Raw genomic sequence first — 24,887 nt, forward strand, 5'->3', positions numbered from 1 at the left:
TTCAAGATTATATGAGTTGAAATGCCGATCCCATAAATGATGTGGAACTCAATATTACGCATGTCTAGGACTAGACATCTAGAGCATTGTCAGTATGGGGTTACTATCAAATTAAAATTGAGATGAGTCTGACTATGCTCCATATTAAGAAATGGACATTGAGTCCAAGTATGATGTGAGGATTGTTTAAGATCGAGGTATCCCATATCCAAATATTCATCCCCAAATGATGTGAGATTCAACATTGAGAAATAATTATAACTTACATTGTTCTTAACTAGCTCAAATAGTATTTGAATGGAAAACAAAAAAAAAAAAATTTAATTTGTGGCAATTATATTGACTATTTATGTTTTTCTGGGTGGTGATTGCCAGAAGTGATCTAGGAGCGAGTTTTGCAGACAAGTTGCAGCCTACAATTCGAAGAGAGAATAAATTATTGGGGTTAGCTCACCGTCAAATGAACACAATCCTTTGTCTTGTCATTATAACATATGTCAGCCGTGACAAAAAGATGCATGATGACTTGACATCATCCTCACTTTTCTTTAGGTTATTGCTGATAATTCAGTCGGAATTCCAAATTTAGTTGTGGGACCTAATCAATACTCTAGGACATGTACTAACTACAATCTCTCCTCTCTTTCAAGAGAATTTATATTATATATATCTCAAGTAAATTTAACTGAACTCGTTTCATTCACCTCAAAGAACATATAATATAGAATATAATATTATATTTCTTCAAAATCCACTTTACTCTAAATCTTGAATTCATGGACCAGGTGTTGTTTGATCATAACAAATGCAAGGACATAAGGCAAAGCATTTAAGGTGAAAATACAGCACTTGAGAGAGGGAGATAAGGTATAATTAAATGTGTCACATGCTTGTCTAAAGTTGTTGGTAAAATTCATTATGAAAAAAAGCCCACTCTTTCTCTTTACTTTCTTCATCATTTAAGATTTCAAGAATACCCCTCCTCTCATTACATTGAATATAATGTTTTTGCCCCACTTTTTGTTAATATGTGTTCTTTGCTATCGCACTTGTTTTACTGTTCTTGATTTACTTTTTGTTTGTCAAAAGTTCGATTTCCACCCTTGAAGTTGTAATATATATCTCATATTGCCAAAGAACAACATGCCCCCCTTGGTACAATTTTTTTTTTTCATTCAGTGTAACAATATGAGATATATATTACATGTAACGGGGATATTATACTTTTACATTAACTAGTTTTTCAATATGTGTGTTATACGTGTATATCAAATCATGTATATATGATGATTTTAAGATCAATCAACATGCGTCAAAATGATTTTTCACACAATACAAAGAATAATTGGAAAATAATTTGTAATCGTTTCTTACAAAGGCCCCTTATAGAAAAAATTGATGCATGTCAAATTTAATCATGAACAAACTTTAGAGTACTTCACATTCCATTGAACTTTGAACCACTCAATGACTATAAATCACACTTGAGTTTTTAAAGAAGGAGAAGAGTAGAAACTTATAAAATTTATAGTTTTAAAATGAGAAGAAACTGCTCTATATATGGACAACAAAGGGTAGTATGAATAGATGTTTGTCGTGCCTTATCAGAAAGTCACGATTCTTTGAAGAAAATCACCCTTCGAAAAAGTCACAATCCTTCAATGTGAAAAAGTGTCTGCTATAGATATATAGACACACATTTTTGTTATATACAACTATACACATATTATACATAAAAAGTGTGTTTGGTATATACCAAAAAAAAATATGTCAAGAGAATAAATATGTAATATGCGATCATACAGTATTTTGATATCATCATGAATTTATTAATTTTTCATTTTACATAAGATTTTTTTGCAAATTCATTAATTTTGATATTTTTCCTTTTGAGAGATACCGTGGATTCAAGAATATGAAGTTAACAGTACAACAAATAAATTGTGTCCCAATTGAAAACAAAAGAATGTAGTTTTGGGGTTTGTCTATGCCTTTCTCAAACCTCAAGTGGCTAAGTGCACTTTCTCAAACCTTTAGGGTCTAATGAAAATAACACAACATAATAGTTGTGGGGTGAATTGGATTTATTGTGTACTTATGTACATGTATTGCAAGTTGTGCTGATAAGATTTGTGCATTATTTCATATCTTTCTATATTTTAATGAAAAAAAATATTATATAGCAAACAAAAATAGCTTAAAAAAGAAACAAAGTTGAAATGGGGAACAGTCAACGTCACAGTTAACAAACAATGACAGGAGTTATGATGGAGCGATAAATATTTTTGAATTCTTTGTTAAAGATTTCGGGTACAAGTGAAATTAAATATATTTTGAGTATATTTTATATTTACAGTCACGGGTTTCTATCAGTCACGTGACGAAAAGGAACCACATACAAATAAAAGAAATTAAACAAGAAATAAATTAGTATAAAGTAGTCACGGGTCATATTCCTAAAAAATAAATATAATTATTTATTCTCAACTTTCTTGGGTTTTTGACAATTATTTCTTGTTAACTGAAGGTACAAGGAAGGAATATATAGCAGTAGTAAAATAATAGGCATAAGTATTATATATTTGCAGATATAGTACTTATTAAGCATACGAAGATATATAGTGTATTTTGCTATAATAAAGTTATTATATACGTACGGATATATTTATTATGTGCATGGATATAATGTATTTCACTATTATTATGTGTGCATATATAGTAGTATATTTCATTATGTTTTGAAACAAAAAATCCTGATATATTTTGTGGTTAAACGAAATTTGCTATTTTTTTTAATAAACCAAGGCACACATAATACTATTTATGTTCATATTTCAAATTCGATATCTTCAACTAAAAGTTAAAAGAAATCCATATATTTGCTAATACGATCCTTGTTGGTATTAATTAGTACTATATAATATAAGTAGTGAATAGATAAAGTTAAATTTATGGAAAAAAGTAGAGTAAAAAATTGTCTTTGCTTTGCTTGTCGTCAAAGATTTTGGGGAGGTGCTTCAATCATCATGTTGTATTCACTTTTTTGATTTATTATATTCCATTTACATTCATTACGTACCTTATTGTAGTAATTAATTATTATACTTTTTAAAGTATAAAACTACACTTCTTTTGTTTCAATGCATTTAGTAGATTCGTGTGACTTTAAATAACTTGGTTTAATGCACTTTCATTTTATTTTTGGGGTTAATTATAAGTTATTTGGTCAATTTCATACTTCAAAAATTATATTATTGCAGACAAATATCTTTTAAATTAGAATGATTTTTGCTTATTTTAATTCCGTATTTTTTTAGATTATGTTTGAACTCAAAATTTTAAGTTTTGTTTTATTATAAATATCATTTCACTTATGCGCAAAATTGAAAGTAAAAGATTTTAAATGAAATGGTTACATTTTTTAATATGGTATCAGAGTCGGGTCCGATATAGGCCCTCAAGTAACTAGACAGTAGGGGATACCCTTGGTCCATGAATGTGCATGCATCAAACCAGACAGTGAAATCGGGGATAAAGAATATCTAGATTCGGACAGGAGGGGGCAATGAATGGAATGTCCCGAATCAAAGAATCAATGGAATCCTGAGCTCCTTATAAGGCTTGAATTATCTTCCTTCAAGCTAATTTTTAGGATATGAGTAAGGTTGAAAGTTTAATGTAACATGCTATCGAACACCGCCATTCAATAAAAATGAATTCCTACATGCTTAACCTATAAAGAAAGAATCAGATCCGCACGTGAAAAAACGCGTGCGATATCTCCGTCAAATTCAAACATCAAATGCCGATTACGATTAGTTTAGGAAATGAATCATATGAATACTGATTAAACTGGTGAATAAAGAATAATTAATCTATGTTTACTGTTGTATTTGACATTACTTAGCTTACATAACTAAATTAAGATTATTAGGTCAAAACAACATATCATTTCTTTTGATATTGACAGTACTGCAAGAGAAGGTTTGGTACCTAATTAGGATTTGGTCATTTATCACAGACAAAATTTTTACATGCTGTCCAATATAAAATTAAATAAAACTGAAAGAGAAAAAACAAAGATAAAGACTATATTAATAGAGTAAATTATAAATGTGGTGTTATAATTGTTACAACTAATATGTTCATAGGCGGAGGGAGGTGAGGGTTCGTGGGTTCGAACGAACCCATTAGCTTTTCCGTATATCTTGTATTTATATTAGAAAATTAAATAAATATATATGTAAATTAATTTGTGAACCCTTTAACAAAATTGATTGACAACTCAGTGATAAGGAAGGAGCGATGAAAATGTCTTTCACACTAGTGTTGTGGGTTCAAACCCCACTATCAATCTTCTGTCCTAAAATTTAGAACCTCAAATTTCTAATCCTCGTTCCGTCTCTGAGCATGTTCCCCTTAAACTAACTACCACAATAACAATAATAACAAATTTAGTGTAATTCTACGAATAGTCCGGATCTGATGAGGACAATATATACACAATTATATTTTATCTTATAAAAATAAAAAAAATTATTTTCAATAGAATCTCGATATATTATATGTTATATTTTTAAGTAAAAAAGAACACAAAAACTTGAGAGGTCTTGACTTTGGGGTAATTAATTGATTAATTTTAAAAAAACTCATCAAGCACAATGAAACTGACAAGAAGCTGCCAAAAAGAACAGGTCGTATAGAAAAACTATCTCTGAACCCTTTTTTTCCCTTTTAGTTTTTGTCAACTCTCCTACTTCACTTTTATGGATTTTGTATTTGTATTTTTTTTCTTATTTAATATTCAATATTTGAATTTGTGTCGCATAAGATTTTATTAAATTAATTTTATTAATTAATTATATTTTAAAATTTTAAATTTGATCGACTATTTCTTTTCGTTTATTTTACCTGGTCTAGTTTGAGTCTATTGCTCACTAGACTCAACACTCGAACTAAGTTAAGTTTAACTTATTCTAAATTTACTTTTTTACATCCAAGAAATGAACAAATTAATTTGAGAGTAGACAAACAAATAATGCCAAACAAACGGGAATGGTGAGCAAATAATAGAGTATCTTTTGAAGTATTCTATTATTTATTTACCATCGTATATTACATTATTTTCATTACATATTTTTTTAAAATATATTTTCAAAAAATATATAATAAATAGAGATAACTTAATAAATGACTAGTAAAATGATATTAGTGTGAAAATAACTTGTAAAATGATACTTATTTTGAGACGGTGAATTACTATTAAGATAGAATCACCACATTAAATTGCAATAAATTATAGTTTAAGCTTTTCATTTATTGAAAAAATTATATAGGTTTGTCAATTTCTTTAGGTAGACCATATTAGTTACATAGGCCAAATTGATATGATTTTCTTTTTTCTTAAAACTCATAGCAATATAACTAACACATGGCTAAGCCACTAACTAGATTCTAATTAGTTAATTATGTTATAGTCTTTTAGGCTTAATTAACTACTCCTTTTAATTATAAGTATATTATTTAAATGATAGGTCCAACATTTTATTCTTTCATCAGTAATATTCCAAGTGCTTCCAAATACTAGCATGCAATAAAATCATGCCTTTTCAGGTTGTGCAACAATTTAGGAGCTTAAAAAGCAACACATACATACTCAAAAAGAGCAAAAATTATATATTTAATGTATTACTGGTTATGATGAGATTATTGAGATTCGTTCACTTTTAGTTAACGATATGAAGTTTGAACTATTAAGAGTAGAAAAAATCATGTTAAGAGTGTCGTCCTTAAAAATGATTCTTACAATACACAAATTCAAATTTAATCGAGTCTCAATATATAAATCGCACATCAAGTGATAAGTAAAAATAAAAAACACCTAATGTATTAATATTTGTTGGGTATTCCGTTTTATTTTAACTATCTCTTTAACTCAAAATCTGTCTTAAAATAACTGTCGCTTTAACTTTTTTTTTCATTTTCCAAATTATTACTTTTTGTTTGACTGGAGATAAAATTTTAAAATATAAACAATTTTTTTGAACTTTCTAATTTCAAATTATATATATAATACTCCATAAAATATTCCTTGATCTTTATCATTTTAAAAATATCATGTCAACACTATAAGAGAATATACTAAGAGAAAAATAAGAATATTTAAATTAAGAACTTTTACTATAAATATAAGAAGATGCCATTTCTAAAAATCGATTATAAAGGTAGTAAATGAGATAAAGGTGGAATATATTTGTAGTAAAAAACAAAAAATGAAACTGATTTATTTTGAATTTGAATTTGTGTTGAATAATTTACAATAAGGGGAAATATATTGACAATTACTTTCCAATAAATGAATAAATAAATACTAGAACTGAATAAGTTCTAGGGACCATTTTGGGTAAGAAATGTGTAATTGCAAAAAGAAGAAGAAGAAGATAAAAGTAGCAGAGAAATAGACAAGACTCAAAAGACAGAGAGAAGAAAAAATGACAAAAGAGGTAGAAGAGGGTGTTAAAGAGTCATAAATGAGGAGGGTCATTAACCAGATGTTTCGTGTTCGAAATTTCTTGAGTACAAAATCTTTTTGTTAAAAAATATTTTATTTTCTGATGTTAATTTTTTTGATATGAATTTAAATTTAGTCGAGCTTCAATATTAATATCAAATTCTAGATAAATAACAAAAGAAAAGAGAACCATAAATAGGGAGGGGTTGTTTGGCAATTATTCTCCATGTCATTTTAGTTGTTGTAATTTTTTCCTATTTATTACTCTATCTGTTTCATATTACTTGATCCATATATAAATGTTAAAACCTAAAAGGCAAAGAAAGAAATACCAATTAAAAATATATAAATTGAGATGAGAGAATATTTAAAAAAGTTACTTCTTTAAAGTTATGAATATAATTAAAAATAATTGTCAATTATAATCTTGAATTGCTAAAGTGAAAATTTAATTTAATCTAAAGCGACAGTTAAAATAAAACGGAGTGAGTTAAAAGAAAAAAATACAAGTGGATGTTGTTGGCTGTGTGTGACACATGATTGTAGCCATGGCCAAAAGGCAATGCAAGAAACAAGGGAAAAAGTGAAAGCAGGTTGTGTTGGTTGGCAAGGTAATAATAAGCTTGAAAAGCATATGCCCCTCTCTCTCCACCTATATAGATCAATCACTGTACACAGGCCTCTTCCCAAGAAGACAAAATTAACTTCAAAATAAAGAAACCCCCAAAAAAATGAGTACCCATTTTGTTACAAGGTTCAAAGCTCTTGTCTTTCTCTCTCTTCATCAACCTCATTGTGGTTATGGGGATGGATTATGATTGAGTGAACTAGACAAAAGCTTAGCTAAGTCATCAGGGCATATCCCCTTTCATTCCCCACACTCTACTGTCAGTCAACATTATGCATTTTTTCCATCTTTGAGCTCTACTTTTCTTTCTTTGTTGTTTTCCCCTCAATTTCATATCTTATGAGAGTTATTTGGTGAATGGGGTTGCTAGATTTCTTGATTTTCTGTTGTTGAATACAGTAAAAAACTGATCTTTTTTGTTTTTCTCTCGAGAAAATGTGGGGAGCTGAAAGAAATCAGAGATTCAAGATAGGAATAGAGTGAAAAATCAAATCTTTTTTCTCCCCTCTTGCATTTTTATAGGCTGCTACATTCAATCAGCACAATGAGGAAGCATGGATGGCAACTTCCCTATCATCCTCTTCAGGTTCCAACTTTTTCTCTTTTGTATGTGTGTGGGGTGGGGTGGGGGAGGGGAGTGGGGAGGAGGGAGGAGGGAGGTCTATTCATGTGTACATTTTTAGTTGTGGTTTATCTAATTTGGGAATTCTGCAAAAACCTGTGTTTGATTTATCTTTGCAGGTGGTAGCTGTTGCTGTATTTCTGGCATTGGGATTTGCTTTCTATGTCTTCTTTGCACCTTTTGTGGGAAAGAAATTGCTTCAGTATATTGTGATGGGGCTTTATACTCCTCTTGTAAGCCATCTTGAGTTCTTTTGCCTTCTCTTTTATCTTTCATATCTGCATTTTGTCAAGGCAATGAAGAACTCAGATCTATCTTTTAGCTTCCATCAGTGTTTCAGATCTTCCCTCTATGTGTTTCATTGTACTTTCTGGATTTTGTTCTGCTTTTTTCTTCTCCTGCCACTTCTGTTAAATTTCTCATGTTCTTTTGTTTTGAATGTTGGTTTGTTTCCTTTCTTTAGGTTGTTCTATCTGTAGGACTTAATACTCATAATTATGGAGTTTTTCAGTCTATTTGATACAATGTAAGCAAGTGGAGGCAAATCCAGGGTTTGAACTTAACAACTTAATAGGTTCAAGTTTCTTAGCTAGCGTTTAACCATAGATTTTGGATCAGATTTTGAAAATTTATCTTTTTCAAGTATTTGTTTGGCCATGGAATTTGATCAGATATTGAAATATTTTGAAGTTCCCAAAACTTCATAATTTTTCCAAGTATAGTGTATGTCCTAACTTAACTTCAAGTTCCAAAAATTAAAACTTCGAAACTCAAATTTTCAAGTTGCAACCTCAAAATATATGACCAAACGTTAGCTTAGTTCTTTGGAAATGTAGGTTCAGAATTTGATATTTATACTACCTTTTGCTTTTTCACATATATATCTACTATTTACGCTGAAGACGAATGGTTCTATTGAACGGACTCCCAACACTCTAGGGCCACCTTTGAGAACATTTGGATAATAAACTTGATTTGGTGGAGCAGGTTGTATTCCTATCAGAAAATCTCATCTTTTTCTTTTTAATCTAGAAGTAATGAACCAAGGTGTTTTTAGTCATACTTTAGCTGTCCAAAGTAATTGAAGATTTTGAGCGCTCAGCAATTCCAGCTGAAAAATAGACTTCATAGAGAATTATTTTGTCTCTCGCGTCATCATGTAGCACAATGTTGTTTTTGAATTAAGAAGATTTCAACAATGTACTGGATTTGTAATTACTTCTTATCTTATAGAATGACAAAAAATTACCCAAAATGAGTTTGGTGATGTCTAATTTGTCATGACTTAGATACATATATCCACAACTTGATATGTGAATGGGTTCAAAACTTTTACTGTTGTAACATGTAAGTTTTCATTTGAAGGCGTCTGGTATATAATCCTTTGTTTTCTCCAGATAATTAGTGCATTTGGCTTGTATATCTGGTGCGCTGCTGCTGATCCTGCTGATCCAGGAGTTTTTAAATCCAAGAAGTATCTTAAGAAGCTAGACCACAAAAAGCAAGTTCAACTTAAAGAATCTAAATTAGGGTGTGAGACAAATTCGTCTATTCAAGATGCTAATGCTGCATCGATTGAGGAAAATGCAACTGGGAAAAACAATAAAGGAGCTGAACCAGCTGCAGATCACAATGAAACTGAACAGAAAATTACAGATACTCGTCAAAGATCTTGTTCTTCCGGATTGTTGGCTCTACTACCTTGTGCTATTATCAGCAACTGCGCAGGCAGACATGAGGAGTCTTCTCAGCAACAGTTGAGTGAAGATGGCATGTTCTACTGCAGTTTGTGTGAAGTAGAGGTTTGCAACTTCACATCCCATCATTTCTAGTGCTTCCACTTAGAGGCATTATTATGTACTGAATTGAGACTACTTCCGCAAAAAAAATCTTGTTGTAAAACAAAAATATACTCCCTCTGTTTCACTTTGTTAGTTTGGTTTCGACTTGGCATGAAGTTGATGAAAGTAAATGAGACTTTTGGATTTTGTGGTCTTAAATTAGAGATATGTAGAATGTACCTAAATGCCCTTCAATCCTGTGGTTTTAAACATGTCATGTCAAAAGTTAGAACTGATGTGCTTAGCTTGATATACCTGTTCTTATTTTAGTTAGATTGCTGTAATACATGTTCATATGATATAACTCAATACTGGATGACACTTTCAGGTATTTAAATACAGCAAGCATTGCAGAGTATGCGACAAGTGCGTCGATCAGTTTGACCATCATTGCAGGGTATTTGACAACCTTTAGTAGTCTGAAAAGTGAAATATAGTATATACAGCATAGATGCACGACTATGTCAACATTTATGTAAAAACCTCTTAATCTTATTTTTCTGTTTTTGGTTTCTGTAGTGGATAAACAACTGTATAGGGAAAAGGAACTATCGCAAGTTCTTTACTCTCATGGTTTCAGCCCTCCTGCTGGTATGATCAAGCACTCTTTGCCAGCTTTTTAGTGTGCTTACACATTTCTACAGAATTCTATGTTAGATCACGAGTCCGACATGCTATTAGAATATTTCTATCTGAAGGTGTATCCGTTCCCTGAAATTTGAAATGGCATCTTCACTTATAAATCAGTCATTTCTTAACTTTATCTCTCTCTCCCTCAGCTTTCCTCCGGCCTCTTTCTCTTTTACTTCCTTTTGGTTATTGGTTATGCCCTTCCTGCCCGCGTCTGAACTGTCATAGAAAGAACCTCCTTTTCTGTTCCCTTGTATCCCAAAGAAACTTACCCACAATCAGAGTCATCTCAGATATTTTAAACCTTTCATATTTGTGCATTTTCCATTTAATTGACTATTGACAGGTCTACTTGGTTTGTGCACTTTGGACTTGAGATTGCAGCTTATACTTCAGTGGTCAACTGGAATTCTTGTTCTTATCTGCTGCTTTGTTGAAAAGAAGAAATTTTCTGCGGAGATCACCTCCAAATTAGGAAGCAGTTTCTCCATTGTTCCCTTTGTTATCGTAGTGGTGAGTGTCCTTGCATTTCTCCCTTATGTCAGGACCCCATGTTTCTATCATGTCATTATTATAATTTCATTTTGTAAAATGGAGTCGTAAGCAGAAAAAGAAGTAACACAACTGTAAATACCAATTCTAAGTTGTGTCAGAAAATGAAGTGTTGAATTATGTGACCAGTCTTATCTAAAAGTTCAAGTTGTTGGAGAGAGCATAATTTTTTATTTGCTTAATTAGGTCTTCAACACAGCCCTTCATGTGCAGGCTTGATTTTTTTTCCTTGAGCCAAATACATGGAAATTCTTTTTGGTAAGGGCTGGCGGTGGCCGGTGAGATCAAACCTAGAACCTGTGCTTACTCCAATACCATGATTTGTGTGACCATCTCATCTAAAAGTTTAAGCGGTTGGAGAGAACACACTATTATTTGTTTAATTATGCCTACAACGTTACAAAACTACATGGGTTGGTTTTTGTATAATTTAATCTCTGAAATGTGTCTGAAGTTAGTTCTACATGTAACAGGCTGTCTGTACCATCTTGGCCATGATAGCAACCCTGCCACTTGCTCAACTCTTCTTCTTTCACATACTTCTCATAAAGAAGGTTAGTCTTTTGTCATCACTCATCTGGTGATCCTATCTTGTGGCTCCTTTTCTTAAACATTAGCTGACTGTGTTTGCTTGGATGACAGGGAATTAGCACCTATGACTACATCATTGCTCTCAGAGATCAAGAGCAACAAGGAGTTGCAGGTCAGCAAAGTCCTCAAATGTCTACTGTTAGCTCCCTTACTGGATTAAGCAGTGCAAGTTCCTTCAATACTTTCCATCGAGCAGCATGGTGCACACCACCTCGCCTTTTTGTTGAGGATCAGGTATGGTTCAACCAAAAATCAAATATGACAAGTTCGAGTAATTTAGTAATACTAAACAGTTGGTTATGGTATTAGCAGACCTTCATTGAGTTTGCAGTGCTAATTTATAATTATCTTTCAGTTGGTTATGGTATTAGCAGCCCTTTAGTGAGTTTGTGGAGCTAATTTTTGTAATTGTCTTTCAGTTGGCTTCTCATATTTGAATTTAGTTTCTATTTTCACATTTCTTAGCTTCAATTCCATAACTTACCAAAAGAAAAGAAATTCCATTTAGCCTGGTAATGTGGAAAATGCTTTGCCGGTTTGTGGATAGAGGCTCTTTGAAGTGGACTCCTGTAAGAAAGTATGTTTGTTCAGTATTTTGGCTCTTCTGTTATCAAAACTATGAAGATATTTTAGCAAAATAAAAGCTTGTGCTGTTGCCGTGGAGGTTTGCCAAGTTGTCCTTGTGAGCATAGTAATCCACTTTGACAGATAGCAAATCTTGAACAATTCCCTCTTAAGTTGATTCTTTGGTGTGGCTGTTACAACCATTAAGGGATTCTGTGGTTGTGATTGGTCTAAGGTAGGACTCATATGGTCTGGTTATTGTTAGAGATTGAGAATGACATAGCATTGAGAGATTAAGAGGGATTGTTTTTTTATGTCTGACACATGCAGCTTGATGTAATATTTCCAATTCAGCTTTTTTTTTTTTTTTCTTTCCTCATATAAAAACCAAAGGGACTTGAGCAATTTTCCTCTACAGTAGTATCAAGTATAGTTCTTGAGCTGGACAGTGTGTGCTTTAATGCATTTGTATAGGTGAATAGGAAAAGATTAATGTACTAACTTTCGTTTAATTTTTGGTCGTTCCCTGCAGTATGATGTAGTTCCTCCTGACACTGTATCGGTCAGTTCACTTGGCAAAAGGTCAACGGCGGAGGAACCTATCAAGAAAAAGAATCCAGCTGCTGTGAAGATTAGCCCATGGACGTTAGCACGATTAAATGCAGAGGATGTTTCAAAAGCTGCTGCTGAAGCAAGGAAGAAATCGAAAATTCTCCAGCCAGTGGTGAGAAACAAAGAACCTTACATTCTTGAAACGAATAGCAGTTTAGGAAGTAGTGGGCGTCGCATGGTGCCTAGGGTTGATAACAATAGAAGGAGAGCTAGTAAACGAGTTCGACTCCCTGCAGAGTTACCCTTTGAAACCATGAGTAAAATTCCCAATGATATAGCTCAAAACAGTAGAAGGCCCATGATAATTGAGTCATCAAGCAGTTTAGCTCCCCTTCAGCTTGAAGCACGGAGTGATTTCCGAACAACCCGAGGACTGTCCACCTCAGGTGTTGTTGTTGCTTCTTCACCTGAGAGTAGTTTGGACTCTCCTGACATTCACCCACTCCGGGTTTCATCCTCAGGAGTTGAAGACGCTGCACGTCTTGTAGGTCATCTATCATCTGGAATGACTCTTCAGAAGGACACTCCATTGTCTAGATCGACTAGTGATGGATACGAGGCATCTGGTGGGGAGGATAGTGATCGTGTGCCTACCCGAATTGTGCAAAGGTCAACAAGGTGGAGTAGCATTCTTTTTGGCTCTGATCAACAAGATGATAGAGTCAGAAGATTGATGGTCCCGTCTTCATCAAGCCAGGCTAACATCAGGAAGCATTGAACCTCCAAACATACTTGGGAATTCTTCTGTAAGCTCTTGAAGCTACATGATCTGTTAACATTTCTTAATTTGTTGATGATGTTTGTCCAGTAGTATATACCTTCAACTTGGCCTGTTCCATTGTCCATTGAGTTCAAATTTTTGGATTTTTGGGTGAGAGAAGTGCTGTAAATGTCTAGTGGAAAAAAAACTTTCTATTCTCTTGTCCTCAAATGCAGCATTCAATGATCACTTCTTGCTGCCATCACTTAGATGTGGATTTCTACTTAACAATTTTTTTGGGAGTGCCTTCAATGTTCTAATGTTGGGATCTCTTGCTTGCCTTACTATTCTTGATACAATGACTACTTAAATGCTTGCCAGAGGTTAGATACTTGTCAAGCGTCAATCGTAAACAATCTCTCTACTCCATAAAGGTAGAGATAAGGTTGCGTACATTTTACCTTTTCCAAACTCTACTCGTGAAATTATACTGGGTTTGTTGTTGTAGAGAACTCATAGTTTGCCTATATCTAACCATATCTTAGCATACAAAATTCAACTGTCCTAAATCTTAAGAGGAAAGAATGATCAAAAGCCAATGTATAATACTGCATTACTCAAATTTCAGTAAATCATTAACTTCATATTTCAAATATTCAACAAGGATTAAAGTTCCAATTTATGGCTACCGAATCAACTCTCACTGGCAAAGTTTGCGAAAATAGTCCATCTCGGGTGACCAGCAGAATGTGGAAGAGATGGTCAGTCACTCTGAAGAGATAGCAAACTCTTGAAAGATCCTTCCTCTGTGCTCGAAATTTCTAAACTCGTCAAAACTAGCACAACCAGGACTCAGTACAATGGCATCGCCACGTTGTGCTATACTCCTTGCCAAGCTCACAGCATCCTTGAGAGTTTCAGCATTCAAACAAGGAATAGTCAGACCATTAGCACAGAGTGTCTTCTGTATCATCTTTCCTGAAAATCCAAAAGTGATTACACCTTGATGGTGTCGAAGAGGTTCAACCAGCTGCTCAAATCCATTAGAACCTTTCATCTTTACCTCCTTTGCAACACCACCAAGTAGAACCACTGACTTCAGCTCAAAACCAATCAAACCAAAATATGTTGCTTCAACATTTGTTGCCTTGCTGTCGTCAACCCAAACTATTCCATCATCGTCTACATGAACAACTTGCATTCGATGAGGCAGAGTTGTCAATTTGGAAATTGTTGAACTAAAAGCTTCAGCTTTGATCTCAATATCCAACCCAAGCACTGATAATGCAGCCACTGCAGCATTGGTGTAATTGTGCTTCCCAACTGCCTTCAGCTCACTCAATTGTAATTGTGAAACACAGCCTATTGTAGGAAGCTTTAACTCAGCAATCTTCGCCTCCACATCAACGTTCACACCAGGGGAACCTCCAATCCAAGCAAGACTAACACCATCCGCGTGATCCATAACTGCTTCATCCAGATATGGATTTCCAAGTGGAAGAATACCAATTTTATTCCCTCTCATGTGAGAAAAGATACGACACTTGATTGCAGCATAGTTCTTCATCGTTTGGTGTCGTTCAAGATGATCAGGAGTAAGATTTAGGATCACAGCAACCGAAGGACAAAAGTATTTCGGTGGGATTTCCAGCTGATAACTACTCACCTCCACCACAGCCACCTCTAAAGGTCTCCGGTTAGACGAATGAAAACCAGCTTCTGAGAGTGGAACTCCAAGGTTACCACCAACAAACGTCTCGAAACCCAAATGATTAAGTATCTGTCCTGCAAATGTGGTAACAGTAGACTTCCCATTAGTTCCTGTAACAGCTAAAACCTTAGTACAACTCGGAATAACTTGCGCAGCAAAATCTAACTCTGAGAGTACTTCCTTCCCCGAACATATCATTGATTGAATTCCATACTTTTCCAGTGGAATTCCAGGAGAAACGACAACTATATCCGCCTCTTTCAGAATCTTATCATCAAAATTACCAAAAAATGTCTTCAAATCAGCATTTTTCAGATCTAAGAAACCATTATTTATGTTAAATGTTGATCCTGAATTCTCATTTTGATCAATGGCTATAACTGAAGCACCTCTAGCAAGAGCAAGTTTTGTAGCAGCTGAGCCTGATTTTCCAAGGCCAATTATAGCAACTTTTTGACCCTTGAGGTCTTGTTCAGGGTAGAAGGATTGAATTTTTGTATGTGAGTTAACGAGCTTTGAGCTCACTTTCAAGCTTGAAGCTTTAAGCATTTCGAGTCGTATTTGAGTTCAATTAGTCTGATAGATTGAAGAATTTGGACTATGGGAAGAAGATGATGGCTGTGAAATTGGGGAAAATGAAGGAGAACAGTATACACAGTATTGTCCCCTTTTTTGCTTCTTTTTTTTTAAAGTGATTTTAATTAGAAGTAATACATAAACGTACTCTTTAATTTGGTTTTAACTTTTAACCAACATTTATGCCTTCTCAATTTTGAGTGTGCACAAATACTTACTTTAATTTGTATAAAATTGAACTAATAGACATATGTGTCCTGCGTGACACAATACACATAGGGTCACTAATCCAGATAGGAACATTGTAGATCATGCATATTGACTGACAATATTCGAGTGTTTATTTGTTCAAGTTTTAAATAGTTAAAGTGTGTATTTGTGCACTGCAAAGTTATAGGTCATAATTGTTAGTTGAATATGCCCTTTAACTTAAGCTTCAACTGGCATCTATGTCCTCCAACTTTGAGTGTGCATAGGTAGTAGACACTTAAACTTGCATAAAATTGAACAAATAGAGACATTCGTCATGTATGACAATTTTGTGTCCAATGTGACGTCCTACATGTATTATGACACGTAGTATGTATGTGTCTACTTATTCAATTTTATACAAATTTACGTGTTTACTTGTGCACATTCAAAGTTAGAGGGAATAAATGTTAGTTGAAGTATATTTAAAGGACATGAATATGTATTATGCTGAATCCAAAGAAGCTCTAAATTATTTAATGACAAAAATGCCCAATAACTAATTCATGTATTATGAACATGGGATTCTCTTATTAAATAACTACTTTACAACAATACATTCATTACTATTAATCTTTGCATATATAAACAAATGAAGTAGATTTTTCAGATAATCATTTAACTCGTTAAGTCATTTTCTTTGCTAAAAAAAATTAGAAACAAGAAAAAATGTAAATTTTTAAGATAATAACTATTAACTGAGTAATCATACGAAGAATTAACCTACAAAGTACAAACAAATAGAGCCCCTAGAGAAATTAAACAAATTACACAATGGCATGATTCTTCTCATCGTCTAAGGGCAAATATACAAACTCGTCTGCAAACTTGCCTCCGATTTCCTCCGAGGTCAATTTTCCGCCATTAAAGTCGTTGCAGTACATATAGAGAAGCACATTCTTCATAAGTAACTCTCTAATCCCAGAAGATGCCAGTATCCACCACATCATAGTAGCCATTACCTGTGGCGAAGTCAGAATTTAGTTAAAGATGTTGAAGATCTATCTATGAAAAATAATTTTTGATCTATATAGTTCGTATAATTACCATCGGAATGCTCCACCAACCAGACTTGACTAGACCATACAGCATAGTACTGGCTAAAAAGACGTTAGAACCAATCACCATAAGCCCGAAATTCAAATGTATCCGAAAAGCTACTGATCTCTTCTCTTTTACCAAATAAGCACTTGATCTCCTCAGTGTTTCGAAACCTGATTTTGATTCAACCACTGCTATCACATAAGCTAATGACCAGTTTACCTGTAGCCATAGCGAGCAGGATCGGTAACACCACAATAAACGCAAAAAATAACAAGTGATTTGATCCGAGAGATTGGAGAATTTGGGATAAGAGAAGCAGAACTAGTGCGAAAATAAGAGTGATCGAAATGAAAATGGTGTGAGAAATGATAAAGGTGGAGAGGAGGGAAAAAGGAATTTCTGATGGATTTAATAGATGAAATGAAGGTGATGGATCTATCGTGGCACGCTTGAGTAACGGAGCTGTATGAAATTGTGGCTACGGCACAAAAGAAAAACAGGGCGAGAAACAGAGCGTAGACTAGTAATACAATAACTTCGAAATTGGGAAAGAAAAGACGGGGTTGTGATTGAATGGAAGTGACGAAATCTGGATGAAAGAGAGCAAGGTGGAAACAAGGATATAAAATAAGAGAGGAAGAGATAAGTAAGAGGTAAAGGATTGTAAGGACATTGAAATGATCAGAATTAGCTTTGTATATGTGATCTAATGATATTTGAATATCTTTCCATATGCGATCAAGTTCCATCGACATTGGAGGTAGATAATGGATGACGAGCAACAATGGAAGAAGAACAAGTAGAAGATGATGAATGCTGTGAAATGGAGAATGAAAGAAATTGTTCCTTTTCATTGACTATTTAGCTCAAGAAAAAATCAAAAAATTATTTTTAATAGTAGGATTGAAAAATAATTCTTATCAGTTATGTTGCTCAGACACTCCAGTGGAGCCTTTTCTTTGACTAATTATGCCGCATCTAACGGAGAAAGAGCTTTGCATTAGGATACTTCAAAATTTGAACCTGAAACTTTTGGTTAAGAATAAAGAGATCTTAATCCTTCAACCACACTTGGGGTCGAGATTTATGTATTGTAGTCATTTTGATTTTCTTTTTTCAAGGGAAAGAACATAGATATATTTTGGAATTTAGTTTGACAGTTATTTGTGGAGCCCTACAAGTAAAATAAAGAAGTCTAATGCTTCTTGAAGTTAATCAAAGACTTAGATAAAGTCTAGTGCTTTTCTTTCTTCCCGTGGATGATGACTTGTGCATATTTGACATTGAAGTAGTTTGGAGGCAACATATATTTTCCTTCCATGGAGTTTCGAAATGGTAAGTCAATAATATATCATGACTATTAAAGGTAGAGTAATCCCGTCAATTTCACCACACTCTATAACAGTAAGAGGTCGTTACGGAGGAATGGGTAGTAGAATATGTGAGTACGTTCATTTTTACTTGTTCATTATTTCAAAAATAGGTTTTCATATGAGTATCTTAGGGAATATTGAGTTGTATATGCCATGCACGGACTTGAATGGTGAAAAATTATCCTTGGAGATCGGAGTAACTAAACAATTCATCACTCGAAGATTCATATCTTGGTACCAATGGTAAGAGTACTTCCAAATTCATATGCTTAAAACAATATTGGTTCTAACTCAGATTACTTAAAAAAGATTGTTTCCAAAGGATCCTTGACTTTGAGAGAGGAAAGAAACAAGCATCACACGATTAAAACATACCAAATTTTATAATACAATTTATAGAGAAATTAAACAAACTTATTCAGTAGCATGATTTTTCTCATCAGCCATTGGCATAGATACATACTCACTAGCTCCGGTGAACTTGTGTCCGATCTCCAATGGCGATTTTTCACCATTGAAGAATTCGTCCTTACAATACATGTACAAAGCCACATTCTTTAGAAGATAGTGATTCATCATAAGAGATCCCGCCACAACCCGAATATAGCCACCACGCTATCCTGGGCAACACCCACCATGATTAAAACAATGGAATGAGTAACCACCAACAGTCCCATCAATAGCCCGTAAGACAGCAACGTACGAAGCTATCCATCTCTTCCCCTTTAACAAATTCGCACTTCTCCTCAGTGCTTCGAAACCCGACTTAGATTCAAGCACTGCTATCACATAAGCTAATAACCAATTCACCTGTAGCCAAACCAGAATCGGTACAAGCACAATCAACGAGAAAAAACACAAATATATAAAGTGATTCAAGTCGTATTTGAGTTCAATTAATCCGATAGATCGAAGAATTTGGACTAGAAAACAACGAGTATGACGAAAAACAGAGCAATTGAAATGAGAATGGTATGAGAAAGGATAAAAGTGGAGAGAAGAGGAAAGAAGGAATTTCTAATAGATTTAACAGAGCAAAGAAGGTTGATCGGTTTATCACACAATGCTTCAGCAGCGCTGTGTGTAATTGTGGCTACGGCACAGAGGTAAAAGAGGGACAGACAGAGAGTGTATCGTATGAGTAGGACAATTTCGAAACTGGAATGGGGAAGGTAATGGGAGTCAAGCTGGTGGAAATTATAGTCGGGATGAAAGAGAGCGAGGTGGAAAGAAGGATATATGATGAGAGTGAAACTGATAGGTAAGAGGAAGAGAATTGAAAGTCCATGGAAATGTAGAGAGTGTGTAATGACCCTCATGGTCATTTCTGTGTCTTGCCTTCTATGTGTCGTTTAGAGCGTTCCTATAGCGACCCCAAGTCATTTATGACTTGCTGGGACTGACAGTTCGGTCACCTAGTCGTTCGTTTGGTCTTGGTGCGAGTTTTTGTGTTTTGGAACTTATGAACCTTGAACGATCATTTTCGATCAAAAGTTCAAGAAGATGACATCGGAATCCAATTCTGACGATTTCATCAGCTCCGAAAGGGTCATTTTAGGCTAGTAGCATGGTCGACATGACTCCCAAGGTTTTCAGTGTAAGTCTGTGCGATTAGGCGTTTTAGCCTTTGAATTTTAGCCTAAGGTTGACTTTGGTCAACATTCTGAGTAAACGCGCTCGGATGAGAATTCCGTCAGCGTGGTTAGCTCCGGAATGTCGAGTTTGGTCTAGATTGACCCTTCTTTTGTGTCTGGAGGTTTTCGATATCTTTCCGAGCCCTTTTGTGGGTTTTGACTTAAAAGGGCTTTTGGAAGTGGGACCCACTTTTTATCGAAATGACCTCTGATGGAAATTTCGACTGCGCTGTTGAGTCTGGAATATCAAATTTGGTATGGTTGCATATCTCGTTTGCGTGCACGGGGTTCCGAACGAGTTCGGAGCACCCCGTCGGGATTTTAAGTTTTGGAAATGTTGTAGATTTTCTGCAATAATTGCAGAAAATCAGCAGCATTTCTCAAACTTCAAACCCTCATCTCTCTCTCATCTCTCAACCGATTTGGGTGATCCAAAAGGCTAAGTTGTGAGATTTTTTGAGGACAACGTGTTGGTGAGCTCGGATAGTGATTTGGAGTCCCCGTTTGAGGTAATTTCGAAAAACACCTGCTGCCAGACCCTTTTTGTGAGTTTGTTTTTGGGAATTTTTAAGGCTTGTTTTCTTAGCCATTTTAGATCCGATTTTGGATGATTTTTGACGCTATCTTGAATGGTTTTTCGAGGAGAACATTGTGGTGTTGTTAATTTTACTGTAGATCGCCCGTTTTTGGTAAAAACGCTGAATTAGCTGCTGTCCCATTTCTATTCTTTTGAGAAAAATTGGGTTTTAGTTGCTTGTTGATATTGTGTTGTTCCCGAGCCCCGAATTGTGTCCCATTATGGGAAATGAGCTGGGGGAACTGGTTAGGACCCACTTTTGGGGTTAATTTCGGAATTCCCTGCGCGGGTCCCACGATTCCGTTTTGACTCCAAAATTGACCCGTCTCCGTTTGTTGTGATTTTGGTGTCTAAACGACTGTAATAACGTTTTGACTCTATTTTTGATAGCGGGGCAGCGTTTCGAGAACGTTCGGAAAGGAAAAGCTCCGAAGAAGTGATTTTGGAGCGCGTGTGATCGGCGTTAAGGTAGGCTACGGTTTTCCCTCTCTTAGATTGAGCTCGAGAATGTGAATGCATGTTGATTAGTGGGATTTGGGTTGGGTAGTTATTGAATCCTACATAGGTGTTAAGAAATCATGTTTTCGACCTATTTCGGGAATTATCGGGTAACTGTGAGCATGCTTTGTGTTATTAATGGACCCTCCTCGCTATGTGGAGTGCTTGCATGCTTAATTATTGTTTATTTGAAGAATGTTGGGCCTTAGTTTAGGTTTGACTAGGGCTTGCCTTAGAAATACATTATTCGGATCCAATAGGCCTTAGTTTTGCCCCGACGTCGCTCGGCCGACTTAGATCCCTGTAGACTGGTGTAGCAGACTTGAGTCTGATAGATTGGCCTTAGTTAGGCGATACGCTTGCTCCGACTTTAGTTATCCTTATTTTTCCCGATGTTACGGCTTCACGAGTTACGTCGGCGACACTAGTTCTACTTCGCGATTTGAATTTGATTTTTGATTTGGTTCCAAGGACTTACATTGATTGGCTAAGTATGGATGGCGTTCCACGGACATTTATGAGTGTGGATCGATTAGGACTCTTTCAGCAGCTACATTGGCACCTTTATAGAGCATCCGGTTTAAGGTCCGGCCTCTATTGCCCAAATATTTATATAGAGCATCCGGTTTAAGGTCTGGCCTCTATTGCCCAGTTACTTATATAGAGCATCCGGTTAGAGTTCGCTCTATGCCAATACTTATATAGAGCATCCGGTTAGAGTTCCGGCCTCTTATACTTGTTGCTTGTGATTGGTTACTTGGGTATTTCTTGTGAGTATCCGGTTCGAGGTCCGGCCTCCGTACTGTCAGATTCTACTAATTAGGGTTGAGGTTCTGGTTTGATGTTCTTCGTTCTTGGGTTCTTTTATGCAATTCTCTTTAGTTATAGTTATTCTGTGTACTCGTCGGGCTTATGGGGGTCCGTTCGGGTTTTTATTTAATTTGCGCACGAGTGTACCTTCTGGGCATATGGGGGTCCAGTTAGGTGTAGTTAGCTTATAGATTACTTTAGTTAGTTCTTTATACACTCGTGTGCATTCCATTGTTACTTAGATTTCCCCTCTTGACCTTCGGTTTGTAGTTAGCTTATAGATTACTTTAGTTAGTTCTTTATACACTCGTGTGCATTCCATTGTTACTTAGATTTCCGCTCTTGACCTTCAGTTTGTGTTATTCCTTCTTTTCATATTGCCTTTACTTTTCAAGTTCAGTCGGCCTATGATGCCTACTGGGTACCTGTTGTTTTGGTACTCATGCTACGCTCTGCATCTATTTCGTGATGCAGGTCTGGGCACTAGTAGCCAGCGTTGATCGAGCTTGGAGCAGACTGATCCGGAGACGGGAGTGAGCACACGACGTTTTGTACTATTTCAGTCTCCATCTGTATATATAGACTTGTCTTTTACCTTTCGAGACAGTCCAGTCTCTGTTGTCCACTTTTGGGACTTGTACTCATTTTGTTAGTAGCTCTGTACTAGTGACTTCCAGGTTCTGGGAGGGATCTTTATTTGTATAGATGTTTTTGGTTTGCTTCCGCCTGTTTATATTGTTATTTGCCTACTCTTGTTTAGTTTCTACCCTCAGACCCATTATTTGTTGTTCCGGGTTACAGGTTGGCTTACCTACTGGTGGGTTATAGTAGGTGCCATCATGACTTGAGAAATCGGGTCGTGACAGAGTGAGACTTCATTATGCAGTGGATTGATTTCAGGATCTCTACCCGTGGGCTACGATTTTCGGTAGGAGTAGACATCGGAGGTAAATGAGAAGAAGAAGAAGACGACAACTAGAGGTGCAGAAGCTGCTACAATTGCTTCAGCAGGAGCTGCTGCCCAAGGTGTGTGTGAAAAATGAAGGAAAACAGTACACAGATATTATTTGCTTTTGGCTTATCCTGCAACTCATGTGGTTCCTAGCATTTCTCTCTCTTTTTTATTTTTTTTATTTTATTATTTGGTTTTGGCTTATCCTGCAACTCATGTGGTTCCTAGCATTTCTCTCTCTCTTTTTTTTTTTTTTTTTAAATTTTAAGTTAATGACTAAATGAGGCAGCTCTCAACTACACAACTAACCCTCTATCCTAATTCGTGTCCTTCATAATCTATTATCTAGAATCGATAGTCTAGAGTTGTGACATGTCCTTTTTAATTATCTTCCTCGATACTTCTTCACTATAGTGCCAGTTGGCTTGTGACCAATTATTAATATCATGACTTGGTCTTGGTCAAATCACAAAAGGAGAAGCTTTAAATGTCCCTCTAATTTGACTGTATCTTAGAGCCAATACAAGTACAAATAGTCAAAGAAAAGGCTACTTTGAACTAATATCTACAACTGTTTCTTTCATTTCCATTTCTCACCAGCATTCATCTTCTTCTTCTGCATCAATCTTTGGTGATCATCGAGCTCAATGTCGTTTGATTCTACAGAAAATTGTATCCCTGTATGGAGACAGATCCTAAATTCAACCTTGCTCGTACTCAGATCTCATTCTCTCCATTTCCATGCACTTTCAATCATGTTCCTGTGGCCTATAATTTTCTCTCTAATTGTATATCCTTCTTTCTATCTCGCCTTCTTTCATCCCGATTATAATTTCGTCACTTCAACTCGTCAACCTCAATTTTCCATTTCCAGTTTCGAAATTATTGTAACCATGGTGTGCACTCTGTTTTTTGCCCTGTTTTTCCTCTGTTCCATAGCCACAATTACATATAGCACCGTTCAAGCATACAACGATAGACCGATGAACCTCATTTCGTCGATTAAATCTATCAGAAATTCCTTCTTCCCCCTTCTCTCCACCTTCATCGTTTCACATACCATTTTCATTTCAGTTTCTATCATTTTCGCCCTTGCCTTAGTCGTTTTACTCCAAATTATTAAAAAACTAGGCTTAATTGAACTCCAAAACGACTCGAATCACTTCTGGTTTTTGTTCATTCTCGTGATCATACCAGTGCTGCTATGGCTACAGGTGAACTGGTCATTAGCTTATGCGATAGCAGCGGTTGAATCCAAATGGGGATTCGAAACGCTGAGGAGAAGTGCGTATTTGGTGAAAGGGATGAGATGGGTAGCTTTCTGGACACATTTGTTCTACGGGCTAGCGTTGGGAGCAATGGTGATTGGGTCTAATGTCGTTTTTGTGCTTTTGGGTGTGGGGAAGGATGATCATTGGCGGAGTTTTTCTATTACATCACAAGTTATGCAGTGTACAGTGCTCGGAACTTTGGGAATGAATCAGTTTCTTGTATTGAATGTGGTATTGTATATGTATTGCAAGGACTTGGAAGACGAAAAATTGTCATTTGAAGATGTATCAGTTCCATTGGACAAGGAGGAGAAGAATCATAATATTGTGTAGTACTTGTCGGGACTGAAAGATGGTGAACTATGTCTGAGCAGGTGAATCGAGAGAAAATTCTTGTGCCTGAAGGCTGCAGTAATACTGAACATGCAAATCGATCGTCTGACTTAGGTATAAGGGTGAAAGACTAATCAAATCGTCTAGTCGCTGGTTTCTTTGAAGTTTCCCTTGTGATAGCTTGAGGCTGTTTAATTTCTTTACAAATCGTGTAAGATTTGGTTTGTCTTCATAAATTGAACAGATTGTGTGAGCCAAATGGTTTTGGTATGTACAATAGATCATGTTATATTACGGAAGTAAGACATTTATTATTGTCACGACCCAAAATCTATATCCGCATGTCATTATACTTGCTAGATAAACCTACGATAATCCAATGAAAACATGAAATAGTTGTTAACTCATGTATTCAGATTAGCAAACCAGAAATAATAAAAGATGAAAAGAAAAACACAAAGAACTATCCAAGTCCACAGAACTCACGGTGTGTCCTTAAGAAATTTAATCCCCTCAAGTACTCGAGGTTGCAGATTAATTCCTCCCAAGATAAAATAGATTAACCATTAAAGAAGTAGCGGTACCTCAAACTTCGATAATTTCAACGA

General features: G+C 35.3%; 3 protein-coding genes and 1 pseudogene across 3 annotated transcripts; 2 read left to right on the forward strand and 2 right to left on the reverse strand.

Moving 5' to 3' along the window:
• The first annotated feature begins 7,013 nt into the window (after positions 1–7,013).
• On the forward strand, positions 7,014–13,394 carry LOC125829695 (probable protein S-acyltransferase 22). The gene is made up of 10 exons (XM_049508884.1): positions 7,014–7,122; positions 7,572–7,725; positions 7,881–7,994; positions 9,159–9,563; positions 9,931–9,999; positions 10,122–10,193; positions 10,617–10,745; positions 11,258–11,338; positions 11,427–11,609; positions 12,472–13,394. Exons 2-10 carry the CDS (start codon positions 7,684–7,686, stop codon positions 13,267–13,269), a joined length of 1,893 nt encoding a protein of 630 aa, XP_049364841.1. The 5' UTR covers positions 7,014–7,122; positions 7,572–7,683; the 3' UTR covers positions 13,270–13,394.
• A 479-nt stretch (positions 13,395–13,873) lies between these two features.
• Positions 13,874–15,614, reverse strand: LOC125829700 (uncharacterized). The gene has a single exon (XM_049508890.1). The coding sequence runs from the start codon at positions 15,509–15,511 to the stop codon at positions 14,018–14,020; it is 1,494 nt and encodes a 497-aa protein (XP_049364847.1). The 5' UTR covers positions 15,512–15,614; the 3' UTR covers positions 13,874–14,017.
• A 940-nt stretch (positions 15,615–16,554) lies between these two features.
• LOC125829679 (uncharacterized) lies at positions 16,555–17,580 on the reverse strand (annotated as a pseudogene).
• Positions 17,581–23,315: 5,735 nt separating this feature from the next.
• LOC125829729 (uncharacterized) lies at positions 23,316–24,393 on the forward strand. The gene has a single exon (XM_049508920.1). It carries the CDS (start codon positions 23,323–23,325, stop codon positions 24,277–24,279), a length of 957 nt encoding a protein of 318 aa, XP_049364877.1. The 5' UTR covers positions 23,316–23,322; the 3' UTR covers positions 24,280–24,393.
• The last annotated feature ends 494 nt before the right edge of the window (positions 24,394–24,887 follow it).

The sequence above is a fragment of the Solanum verrucosum genome, unplaced genomic scaffold (assembly GCF_900185275.1).
Source record: "Solanum verrucosum unplaced genomic scaffold, falcon-dt-bn FXZP01000008.1, whole genome shotgun sequence".
In the NCBI taxonomy this organism is placed as follows: Eukaryota; Viridiplantae; Streptophyta; class Magnoliopsida; order Solanales; family Solanaceae; genus Solanum; species Solanum verrucosum.

What these genes read in the sequence shown, in the direction of transcription:
- LOC125829695 (XM_049508884.1), top strand. Translation starts at nt 7,684, where the DNA reads ATGAGGAAGCATGGATGGCAACTTCCCTATCATCCTCTTCAG. An exon ending in GCAGTTTGTGTGAAGTAGAG is followed by an intron (nt 9,564 to 9,930) that starts GTTTGCAACTTC and finishes TGACACTTTCAG; the next exon opens with GTATTTAAATACAGCAAGCA. An exon ending in GCCTTTTTGTTGAGGATCAG is followed by an intron (nt 11,610 to 12,471) that starts GTATGGTTCAAC and finishes CGTTCCCTGCAG; the next exon opens with TATGATGTAGTTCCTCCTGA.
- LOC125829700 (XM_049508890.1), bottom strand. Translation starts at nt 15,511, where the DNA reads ATGCTTAAAGCTTCAAGCTTGAAAGTGAGCTCAAAGCTCGTTAACTCA.
- LOC125829729 (XM_049508920.1), top strand. Translation starts at nt 23,323, where the DNA reads ATGTCGTTTGATTCTACAGAAAATTGTATCCCTGTATGGAGACAGATC.